General features: G+C 46.7%; 1 protein-coding gene across 1 annotated transcript; it reads right to left on the bottom strand.

Moving 5' to 3' along the window:
* Positions 1-1,700: 1,700 nt before the first annotated feature.
* Prlhr (prolactin releasing hormone receptor) lies at positions 1,701-6,641 on the bottom strand. Its single transcript, XM_005085347.4, has 2 exons — positions 6,463-6,641; positions 1,701-6,234 (listed from the first exon to the last, which is right to left on the bottom strand). The coding sequence occupies exon 2, from the start codon at positions 6,226-6,228 to the stop codon at positions 5,116-5,118; it is 1,113 nt and encodes a 370-aa protein (XP_005085404.1). The 5' UTR covers positions 6,229-6,234; positions 6,463-6,641; the 3' UTR covers positions 1,701-5,115.
* Positions 6,642-11,591: the final 4,950 nt, after the last annotated feature.

The following is an 11,591-nucleotide window of genomic DNA, read 5'->3' as shown; positions in this document are numbered from 1 at the left end:
AGAAAAGATTTTTGCGAGATCTAAGAGTCGAGGAATGGAATGCTTAAGGGCAAAGGCTGACTGTTGCTTTTGCTGGATCCTGTTTCTTTACTCCAATGGCAGGTGCTCAAAAGAAACCATTGGACCTTTTACTGTTTGGTCATCTTGAGAGCCTTCAGTGAGGTTTATCAAGTTAAGGGTCCTGTGAAAATTCTGGGCAAATTTCTGGGGTTGGAGCTTGACTGTGAAACGGTGATGGTGGAGCTCCTGGATTCCACAGGGTACAGGAAACACTGAAAGCTGCAACCCTAGGCACACTCGGTCTCGTGGAATAAACTACCCACTGTTATGTCTACAGCAGAGTCAGTGGCTTCTCCTTTAAGATAACCAAGCACGCTGGGCATTGGTGGTGCATGCCTTTAATCCCAGCACTCAGGAGGCAGAGACAGGTAGATCTCTGAGTTCAAGGCCAGCCTGGTCTACAAGCAAGTTCCAGGACAGCCTCCAAAACAATACAGAGAAACCCTGTCTCAAAAAAACAAAAAAAAAAAGATAACTAAGCAGAAGATGAGTGCTTGAGTCCCATCATCTCCCTATCCCTAGGACAGAAGGGACTTCAGACAGGAGGTATTTATAGGTAAACAGAGCAGCAGCAAGAACAAATGGCAAAACAGAGGGATAAAGATTAGAAGGGGGAAATTTTGAAAAGCAGAGAATCATCCAAGTACCTGCTAGTAATGCCTGTGTTTGGTCGCCACAATGAGGCTTTCTGTCTCCACAGACTACTTTGAGTGTCCAAGGCTTTTCGTGAGTTACAACCAACTCCCATCCCACCCAGTCTGAACAGCTTCCTTTCCTAGTATCTGTACTCTAGCTTATCTCATTTGAATATGTGTGTACAGCGAGTGTGTGCTGACGCTCTCAAAGGCCAGAGGAGAGTGTCAGATCCCTTGAAGCTGAAATTGCAGGCTTTTTGTGAACCACCTCATGCAGGTGCTGGGATCCAAACTCAGATCTTCATGATTGAATCGGAAGCATCACAGAACCAGTTCTCCATCCACCCCCCCATAAATTCATTCTTAGTGCATTGATTTATTGGGGGGTAATGCATGCCACAGGGTGTGTATGGAGGTCAGAGGACAACACCAGAGAGTCTGTTCTTTCTTCTAGTATGTGAGTCCTGAGATTTAACTCACATAGTCAGTCTTGTGAGTTAAGTCTGGCACCTTTTTACCAGACGAGCCTTCTTTCTAGCCAGTCATTTAAATCCATTTTAAAATGGTTATCTATATTCAGTCAAAAAATATCGTTTATGACTCTGCCATTTATGTTTTAAAATGTTCTGCATCTTATTTATTGGCCCATGTATAGTTTTTTTAGTATAGTGTTTCTAATAAATAGTGTTTTTAGAATTTTCCAAGCTATATGTGGGAAATGGTTGATAAAATGCTGACCATTAGATACATTCATGACAGCATAGAAAGTTAGCATGAAATTCTCCACTTTTCTTTTGATGGGCCTGTGGATTTAGGCTCCCACCCCTACCATAGACTAAAATGCTAGCATCATGTAAATTAGGGTCGGAGGGTCACAGAAAAGCCAGCATGAACAGTTCATCTCTGAAATTAGCAAAAACTGATGAAATCTAGGTTGAGCACTAAGTTTTTTTTTCTTGGAGTGACTCTGGACAGGTGCATTAATCCCATAGCTGGAGACTGTGCAACTGATGTAGTATTTATTATGTCAAAACAAGCAAGCCCCAGCCTGAGAAACCTCCACACTGACTCAGCAACAAAGACACCTTGCACATATAGTAAAGAAATCAATGTGTGGTCATAAATACAATCTAAACATGCCTTGGGGAACACAGGCTCTCCTAACCTTTCTCTGTGAGGAATGAACACTATGCCCAGTCCTCATCAAGTTGTGCTCTTACATGGGTGCCCTTAAGGCCAGTTCCTGGCCTTGCATCTAAAACACTACTGGATATTCAGGAATGCAAAGCAAAGCTGATTGAATAGTTCACAGAGAAAATAAACCTGAAAATGAGCTACCCTGGGGGGAATAAAGAGCAGCCTGAGCATCCATCAGGGCAGAAACTCGAAAAGGTTACAGCAATTGGAATATTGTTACTTCAGTGTCTCCTATGGTTGCTGCTCCCAGGTCACCATTGCCAAAACATATTGAAATACTCCTCTGTCGCTTTGGTGAGATAAATCTATTGATCACATGCCAAAAATGAAGCCTGCTGGCAATGCTTGCAAAAAGGGATTACAGAACCTCCTGTCAGCCTTGGGAAGGCAGGCTGCTGTCGATTTCCAAGCTGGATCAGTTCCCAGCTCTTTTCTTGACTCACTTCCTGCAGGAGTAGACCTGCTTACTCCTCTCAGGTGCTTGATACTAATCAAAAATGAATTATGAAATACAATTTCCATGTATAAGCCTATGCACATTTCCCTGAAACCCATCTCAGAAAGATGTTTTTACAAGTCAGTTTGTTTGACAAACTACTTCCAAATACATGTTACACAGAGTAAAAATTAATTGGTTGCTGTTCAGCTGCCAGTTTCACAATTTGCAAAGATACACACAATTTGCACAGCCTAATTCACCACCATCTTTAGGTTCCCCAGAAAAATCTATACAAATGTTTAAATTTTAACTTAAGTCACTGCATGAAAAAACTGGTGGCAGTCTTTCTAGGTTAAGAGGGACACTTTCTTCCCACAGGTGGCATGGCCTTAAACTCATCAGGGGACTTTTTAAAAGACCTTGATAGTTCACGATGAGTAACTTTATAATGCAGTTCAACTAAAGCTGAATAATGTTCCTTCTAAACTGATGGGCTACACAGGAATTGATTGAAGAAACTGTTATATGAATGCCCAAATATTCTAATAATGAGAGTTGTCCTCTAAAACAGACAGATCAAGTATAGTTGAAGACTGACAGAGTGTTCTTCAACCAGATTCTTAACAACTTTGGTAGGTGCAAATGAAGACTTAAAGGCATTTCTTAGCATCAAGAAAAACAGTCATTCTTATGGTACTGTACTTTTAGACTGCACATTAAAATCTCCAGAAGTGTTTTGAAAAGTGCCACTCTCAGGCCCCATGTCAGGTCGATTAGATTGAGGGCAGGAGGGTTGATAGGGATAGGGCATCAATGAACATATTTTGTTTTGGCTTAGTTTGGATTTCTAAAATCCCTGGGGGGATTCTAAGAGCAGCCATGGCTGAGAATCAGCAATTTCAACAAAAAGACACAAATCAAATACTAACTCTCTCCCTAACTAATGCCACTTCTCCCCCATTTCCTGTTCTCTCCACAAGTGCCCATCAAGAGCACACTCTGGCTTCCAGCCTCAACAGGAAGCACAAACGCCCATCTCTGGGATGCCTAACAAATACAATTGTTGTTTGTAACATTATGTGTGGGATTGGGCTGCATCATTAGAATATAGGCACTCCATGCTCTAGTCTCTAGATGAAGCTCAAAGTCAGTTAGGTGCTACAGACGGAGGTAATGACCATCTCCCATCTTAACCTGCTCCAAGGTTTCTCCCAACACCATTTCCCCAGACTATGGACTGTAACCCCGTAGCTACTAAAGACTTTTAGAACTGCCTAACCCAGTAGCAAATATTCTTGCCTTAGGCCTGAGCCTAGTCATTTAACCCTTGTCCCACACCTCCTCTTGAGCAGCACTCTGATAAATGAGCTAACCTCTTTCCAAAAGTAACCGAAGAGAAGGGGAATACTAGAACAGATTTTCTACAGACCCTAATTCTCACCATACATTTCACAGGACCTGGGTTAATAGCAGGATTCTATGTATCCTTTCCCAAAGCTCCCTGGCTCACTACTCCAGTGGCTGTCCCAGGCTCATTCCTCATAACAGAACACTCCAGAGGTTAATGTCCTGATCACCCGCCCAGGTTCATGCCCAACAGTCTTCATCTGTTCCCACAGCCCTGAGAGGGATTAGCATTTGAACTACGCATCTTGCAGATGGAAGTTTATTTTGCTGTGTTATCCTTAAGTAATCTTTCCCCAGCCCTTGGCTTCTGAGTTGATATGTTCAAGAGTCTCCAGGGAGCAGGTGCTGAGCAGTCAAATGGCAGCTGTTGATCTGTTGAAATTCAGCAATTAGAGACTGCAGGAGAATGCTCTGGCACACACTTTCCACTGAGCATCCGTGAAGCCAAATATTTGAGTTTCTGTCTTGTGGTAAACACCACACACACACACACACACACACACACACACACACACACTGTTCTCATGGGCAGGTACATGTGTCCCTAAAGGAATCACATCTTTCCCCTTTTTGCCTAGCCCTTCAGTGATTTATTTCTCTCATGCAGCCCAGGCTGGTCTCAGATTCACTATGTAGCCCAGGATGACCATGAACTTCCTGACCCTTCTTCCTCCATTTCCTGAGCTCTGGGCTTGCAGGCATGCACTGCCATACCCTGTCATGCAGCAGCTGAACCCAGGGCTAGGCAGGCTCTCTACCAACTGACCTGCTTCCTTCATCCATTCAATACAGTAGCCCAGGAGCTCCTAAAAGGTGACTTGAAACTGGACTTGCACTATAAATTCAAGTGGTTTTGAAATGAACATCTTTTCTGAGCATAAAGGTCTTATTCAGGAAATATTGAAATCCTAGATACTGATCTGTGATACATATTTACCTGAAATAATAGAGACTCCAAGACTCAGGTTGACAAGACAATCACTCATTATATTTCAGCTGGGGCCTTTTAAAAAGATAAGCTGAAAATCTTCACCAACCTCAGCACCGCATTTAAATCCCACCCACGGTGTAAGCACGAAGAAAAAAAAAGGAAAGCTTGCTTCTGAATCATTTTTTCTGAGCCCAGAGAAATAGCTGTGTTTTGCTTTCAAGGGTCGGAGGAATAACTGATAAATCTACTTCTGTCTCCCCAGGCTCTTCTACTCCGAAGCCCTCCTAACATTTCACAGAAACACAAAAACCAGACAGACAGATAGCTAGATAAGAGGACTGGGTGGGAATTTAGCGCTGTGTTGGCTTAACTCTGGTGCTGGGAATTAGGTCTCATGTGGGGCTAAGGGATAGGCAGCTTCCCAGCTCAGGCCTAGCAGGGTAACATCAGATGACCACGCTGACGGTCATGCTCTGGCCATGGGGCACAATCTTTCGGGGCCAGGAGAGCAGCATCTTGCGCAGTTCCTCTCGGAAGCTGTCGTGCAGCCAAGCGTAGATGAAGGGGTTGTAGCAGGCAGAGCTCATGGCGAGCCAGTGGCAGAGGAGCTGCACCAGCCCGAATGCATAGGGGTCGATGGCACGCGGGTCCAGGTCCCGAAGCAGGTTGAAGACATGCAGCGGCAGCCAGCAGACAGCGAATACCACCACCACCACTACCAGCAGGCAGAAGGTGCGGCGGCGACGCGCTCGGTCCCAGTCGGCTTGGCTCTGGGTCACACTGCCAGGCACCACGCGGTTCCGCAGCTTCACCGACACCCGGACGTAGGACAGGAGAATGGCCAGCAGAGGGAGCAAATAGGTGCCCAACAGCAGTCCCCAGGCATAGAGCTGGCGCTGACGCTCCTGCGAACCCCAGAACTCCTCGCAGAGGCGTACGTCGTGGGGCTTGAGCTCCACATGGTAGGTGTGCACCGCGGCCGGCAGCGCCAGCACCGCGGATAGCGCCCAGATGCCCAGCACCGCGTAGGCGCTAAGCTTCAGTGAGATGCGCCGACGTAGCGGGTGCACCAGAACGACATAGCGGTCCAGGGCAATTGTGGTGAGTGTGAACACCGATACGTAGACGGTGACCGGCTGCAGGAAGAAAACCAGGTGGCACAGGCCTCCACCGAACACCCAGCCGCGAGGCTCAAAGGCATAGGCCAGCGTAAGCGGTACGCAGGCTGCGCACATGAGCACGTCGGACAAGGCCAGGTTGCCGATGAGGAAGTTGGTCACATTGTGCAGTCGGCGTACTCGCGCGATCACCAGCACAAGCAGGCAATTGCCCACCAGCCCCACGACCACCACGATACTATACAACATCACGATCAGCCCCTTCAGCTGGTGCACCAGCTGCAGGCTCTGGAAGGGTGTGACTGCTGCAGTGCGGGGAATGGTCACGGAACCGTTGCCCTCCGAGACCTCTGCGCTCTGGTTGGCTGGAGTGGAGCCGGCTGGCGGCAGCCCAGAAAACAAATCGGGGTCCCCAGGGGTTCCAGTGGGCAGTGAGGTCATGGCCACCTGTCCAAAGGTAATTAAAGTTGTCACTTTCCATCTTCCATCAGCTCCTCATATACCCTCCCCCATCACCCAACTCCTCTCTTTGGAGTAACTAGCCCCAGAATATCAAACACAATAAATGCTGTCCTTCCAGCTCTATAAAATAAACTTAGCACAGGTGCTTTAAACAGCTCCTATTCGTGGATAGCTCTCGCGGTCTGGGAAGGCAGACTTGGGAGCTGGTCCTACCTGCGAGCAGGCTTGGCTGGAGCGAAAGGGCTCTCAAAGGCAGGTGCAGGCTGCCTGCTGTCCCTTGGGGATGTGTTGGGGGTCGGGGGGTCCTCAGCCCAGATGGCCACTCGTGCTGCTTTCTTCTAATAACGAATCCAGGAGTTCCTAGTGGGCCAGCAGCTTTTGAAGGGTCTGGGAGCTCCTCCCACTCCAGCTCTCCCTTCTATGGAATATGGGGGTGGAGCATGCTGCTTAGAGAAGGGGAGCAGAGTGTGTAGTAGGGATGGAGCCAGAAAGGGGGCGGGGCCAGGAACCTGGGCCCCAAGCTCCAGGGGTGATCTCCACTGCGGAAGTGTGCAGTGCCCCCGGAGAAGCTGTTCCGGAGGGGGTGTGTCCCAGGGAAGGAGCGGAAAGAGCCAAGTTGTGAGGACCACCAGGTGCAGTCTCAAGAGGCAACGGGTCGGAGAGAAATATGGGGATAGAAAATTTTAGATACACTAGGGAGTGAAAGAAAGAACAGACAGGCCAGCTCCAGATCCTGCAGAGCTTCAACTGCAGCTGACAATCTCTAGAGTTGGTTGGGGTTCTAGTAGATCTTTGCTATGCTGTATCTGGCGCTGGTCAGGAATCTTATGGCTCTGACTGAGCAATAGACCATTTGAGCGTTTTTGTTGTTGTTGTTTGTTTGTTTGTTTTTGTGCGCGCTGTGGTCCCAGGTCCCTCTCAGACAAAGGAAAATTCAGCACCACGGGCAGTTCCCCGGGCTCCGCAGAGTGGTGTGGGGGTACTGCGCAAGGGGGCGCGCGACAGTCGAAATTACAGCAGTTCTGTGGGTCTGAGGTTTGCTACCTGGGCTCAGAGAAGTGCAGGGTAGAGGTTGAAGGGTTGGTGACTTTGGCTCCAGTGTGGATAAGCTCCATCAGGGACTGAGCCATCTTTACCTCCCTAGCTCAGAAAAAGCAGCATCAGGACCAGTTTGTGCTTCACAGACTCACCCCGAGATCTGAATCCTGCCACTTCTCACTCACTCCTCTTTCTCAGCTACAGCAACTGCAAGACGCCAGCTGTCTTCACAGAGAATCGTTGAGTTCCTGACCTGCTATCTCTCCTTTTCCTCCTTGAATAAAAGCCCTCAGGCCTCCCTGTCTCGGTTAAGCTAGAATAACAAAAATGACATTTGAAACGCTCAGGTTTCACAAAATCTCTAGTAGCATTAAGTTGTCATTGAAACATAAATCAAGCTGCACGGTGACAGGTCTGTCAGGAGAGGGGCTTTGTAGCCATCCTGTTCAGAAGCTTGCATGCCAGGGCTTCAGGAAGAGACTGAGTTCCATGGTCTGGTCCCCTCTCTGGCAAGGTCCTGCTTTGGTCTCCGGGACTTCAGATATCCCAGCTCCACAGGAAGCAGTAACAGGTTAGTCCACCCTTGAAATTCCAGCGAGTCACTCACACAAGAAGAAAAGCCACCTACAATGGAAAAGCTACCTGTTTGTGTGCCTGTCTCCACCCTACACCCACACTCCCTGAGGCATAATCCTTGTAGGAAAAAAAAAGAAACAGTATAAAACTCCTGGTGCTAAGAAGTTCACATGTATATTGGGGAACTTTCCAGCAAAGAAGATATTTTACCACTTGCCAAAAAAAATCTGGTAAAGGTTCTGGGTAACTAGAAATATTGACAAAGCTAATAAGCAGCAGGGCTGGAATTTCAATGCTGAACTGCTTTATTCCAGGGAAAAACCTGTGTGTGTGTGTGTGTGTGTGTGTGTGTGTGTGTGTGTGTGTGTGTAGTCCAGGGGTTAGAATAGGATGTCACCCTCTATCTCACTTTCCATTTTAACTTTTTGAGAAAAAGTCAGGTCTCTTACTGAGCCTGGAGCTCTCCACTCCAGCAAGGTGGGTTGACCAGCAAGCACCCAAGATTTACTTGTCTCTTTCTCCACTCCCAAAGCTGGGGTTATAAACATGTGACACCATGCCTTGTTTTTCATATGAGTGCTGGGGATTCAAACTCAGGTCCTTACGCTGTGCAGCTAATTCGTGCTTATGTGCTGGAGTTGTCCCAGATACACAGGAAACATTACAGAACGAAAGCAATTATCCAAATGAGGTCTAGGTCCAGGCAGTCACAGGGCAGATAACTCTCTTGAATATGAGTTCCAGGTGTGTTCCAAGGTCCAAATATTCCCTTGTCCCACAGGTTGAACCCCTTACCACCCCTAGAAGGCTCTGAAACAGAGCAGAAATAACTACCTTGGGCAGATAACAGCCTATGGCATATTTATGTATCTATTCATTGTGGTGTGTGTGTGTGTGTGTATGTGCGTGTAGCCATGGTGCATATGTAGAGATCAGAGAAGAACTCATAAGAGTCATTCCCCCTTTCTTTATGTGATTACATGGATAAATCTGAGATTATTTGGTTTGGAGGCAAGTATCTTTATACACTGAGCCATCTTGCTGTCCCCTTATCTGTGTTTAATAAAACAAAAGAATGAAATGTGTTTGTTTCCCGCTATGTCATTAAAATCATCTAAAAGGAAAGGGGATTGTCTAGACAGAAAGCACTGAATATGGCCCTTCTTGCAACTACTGCATTGTGTGGTTATGGGGGAAGGGCCTAGAGTTACTACTGAGCTCTCCAAGTGGGAGGGCTGGTGGGGATTGGCAGTTGGTAGCTTGTTTTCTCTAGCCCTGGCCAACGTCCAGGGCCCCATGGATTCTCCACCTCCTGCCAGGCTGCAGTAGTTTATTCTCACACATGAGCAAGTCAGAATAACCCACTCTGCTTGTTATCAATTCAATTTCCCAGGCTGCACCTTTGGTAGCTCTGACTAAATGAGTCTGTCTTGTATTACAGCCATTCATATTTGTAACAAGCCTCAGTCAGTGTTGACTCTGTTGAAAGTGGCCCATGGCCTATACCAGGGAAACAAAACAAAACAACAACAAAAACCAATAGTTTCTGGCTATTTTCTCTTTCTTGAGAGATGCTGCTTCATAATCTCCATAAGTATGAAGGACAGGCTGTTTCCCTAGTGACAAAGACCCCTTAACAGGACAAAACACTGGGAAGATGAACTCCCCTGAACAGTCAGTCGGATGTCCCAGAATAGTGGGTGAATGCACAAGAGAGAAAGAGAGAGAGAGAGAGAGAGAGAGAGAGAGAGAGAGAGAGAGAGAACATGTCTGATGAAGTTAAAATGGAAGAAAATAAAAGAAACAAACAGAAAGAGTCTTTTTATCCCTGTTATAACACCTGATTGAAGTTGACTGTGTCTAGATAATAGTGAGGCAGATTTAGTGAGATGTTTGTTGGCCTCATAACTGTTTTGTGGGGGAGATACACTAATGGAAAGCTAATCTTCTCTGGGTCAAGGTCTCCATCTGAATGCGTCTACAAATCACTCTTCACAACCAGATGTCATAAAGCAGGATACCAGATGGGCTAAAACACAGGAGGGATGGAATTGAAATGAGAAAGCGGATTGGCTAGTCTATGCTGTTGGAGAAGAATGTAGTCTAAATGGCCTTCAAGTGTTTTGTTCTGATCTGCATGTTTATTTACATGACCAGGGGTCCACATGTATCGTCTACTCCTAATAAACCAAGGTAAAAGCGTTTGCTGTTCCTGCTGCTGATGGCTGCATACCCATAAGGGCCCCGCTGAAAGCTAAAATCAAGTTCCTGAGTGGTAGCCTTCTGTCTTTGCCACCATGCTCTCCCCCAACCATGATGGACTAGACTCTCAAACTGAGAGCAGAAATAAACTCTTCCTTCCTTGGTCTGTCAGGTGTTTTGTCAGAGCAATGACAAAAATAACTAGCAAAGGTTCCAAAAATGCCCCCACTAGCATGACAGGACTTTTATTTAGTTCAGTGAGTCAGAGAAGCACAGTCTGTATGCCTTGAGTTTTTGTAATGACTTGGGGAAGTAGGGAAGCACGCTGCCATTGAACAAGGCAGCATTATTTGAGGGTGCTGAAGCTCCACACTCTTCCCTGCATTCTCTTTTCTTCTGGTGAGTGTTTACATTTGCCCAGAACTTCCACAGTCACCAAAGTTTGCCATTTTTGTTCCTAGAACATAGCCAGTCAGGGCCTCATGAGGCTCCTCTCCTGGGTAGGGCAAAATCTCCAAGGATGAATGTCGTTTCTCCTATCAGGACCTGGGTATACTGCACATGGTGTGTGTGTGTGTGTGTGTGCGTGCTACTTGCCACTTTAGGATCAAGAGAGGAACCTCTGTGTTAATGTACTTTTAAGTTCAAATGCCCATGGGAGAGTGTTGGGAGAATTTTCTCCCTGCAGGAGGCTAAACACCACTTATCCCCCTCCCTCCTCACAAGGTCCCAATGACAAACAGAAGTTCACTTCCATGAAGCTCACCGTGAAGAAACAATTTTATTAGAATTACTTACAAGGTATGGGCAGGAAGTTACTGGCCTCTTTAGGTGAGCCGAAAGAAGCCATGCTGGGAAGTATAAACCCAGCATGGATGACTTTGTCACTTACCCTACTCTTTCCCCATACTATATACTCCCTCCCCTCCCTTAGCCCCCAGGCCATGTAAAATCAAAACACAATTTCAAACAACTGGGTGGAAGGAATGGCTGTTTAATCAGGTGAGAGTCCCACAACCCTCTTTGTCAATTCTTCTGTGAGAGAATGTCATAGGCCAACAAGCCAAGCTTTGATGATTTTTAGTAAGCAGGCACTGCTGAAATTATGAAGATGACAGTGTACCTTGGAGGATGGTCGTGTACAACTGAGATTTCATGTAAACCCACAAATTCTTGGATGATTCAGCATCTAAGAGCAAAATGTTGTTCACTGGACCTCTGGATCATTCAGGCCAAGCTAGGGATCTCCAGCTAAACCCTTGTGTGGCAAGCTGTGGGTAGAAGGGGTGCAGAGAGTTTGAGGGGAGATGTTCAGGTTCTGAACTGACACATCAGGACTGATGGGTGTGGATCTCCCATCATGGTGACTGTGCCTCAGGTCCTGCAGGATAAGCCCTCCCCAACTCGAGATCTCTGCCTTGATCTCTCCGTGAGCCACATCTCATTTTGCCTACCTATGCATTATTACTCAGACAAATAAGTCCAGTCTGGTGCTATTTCTAGTATGGGAAGACCCTATCATACCT

Source organism: Mesocricetus auratus, unplaced genomic scaffold (genome assembly GCF_017639785.1).
Source record: "Mesocricetus auratus isolate SY011 unplaced genomic scaffold, BCM_Maur_2.0 Super-Scaffold_4256, whole genome shotgun sequence".
Lineage (NCBI taxonomy): Eukaryota > Metazoa > Chordata > Mammalia > Rodentia > Cricetidae > Mesocricetus > Mesocricetus auratus.
Note: the sequence above shows the minus strand (reverse complement) of the source record. Positions and strands in the feature narration are given on the sequence as shown.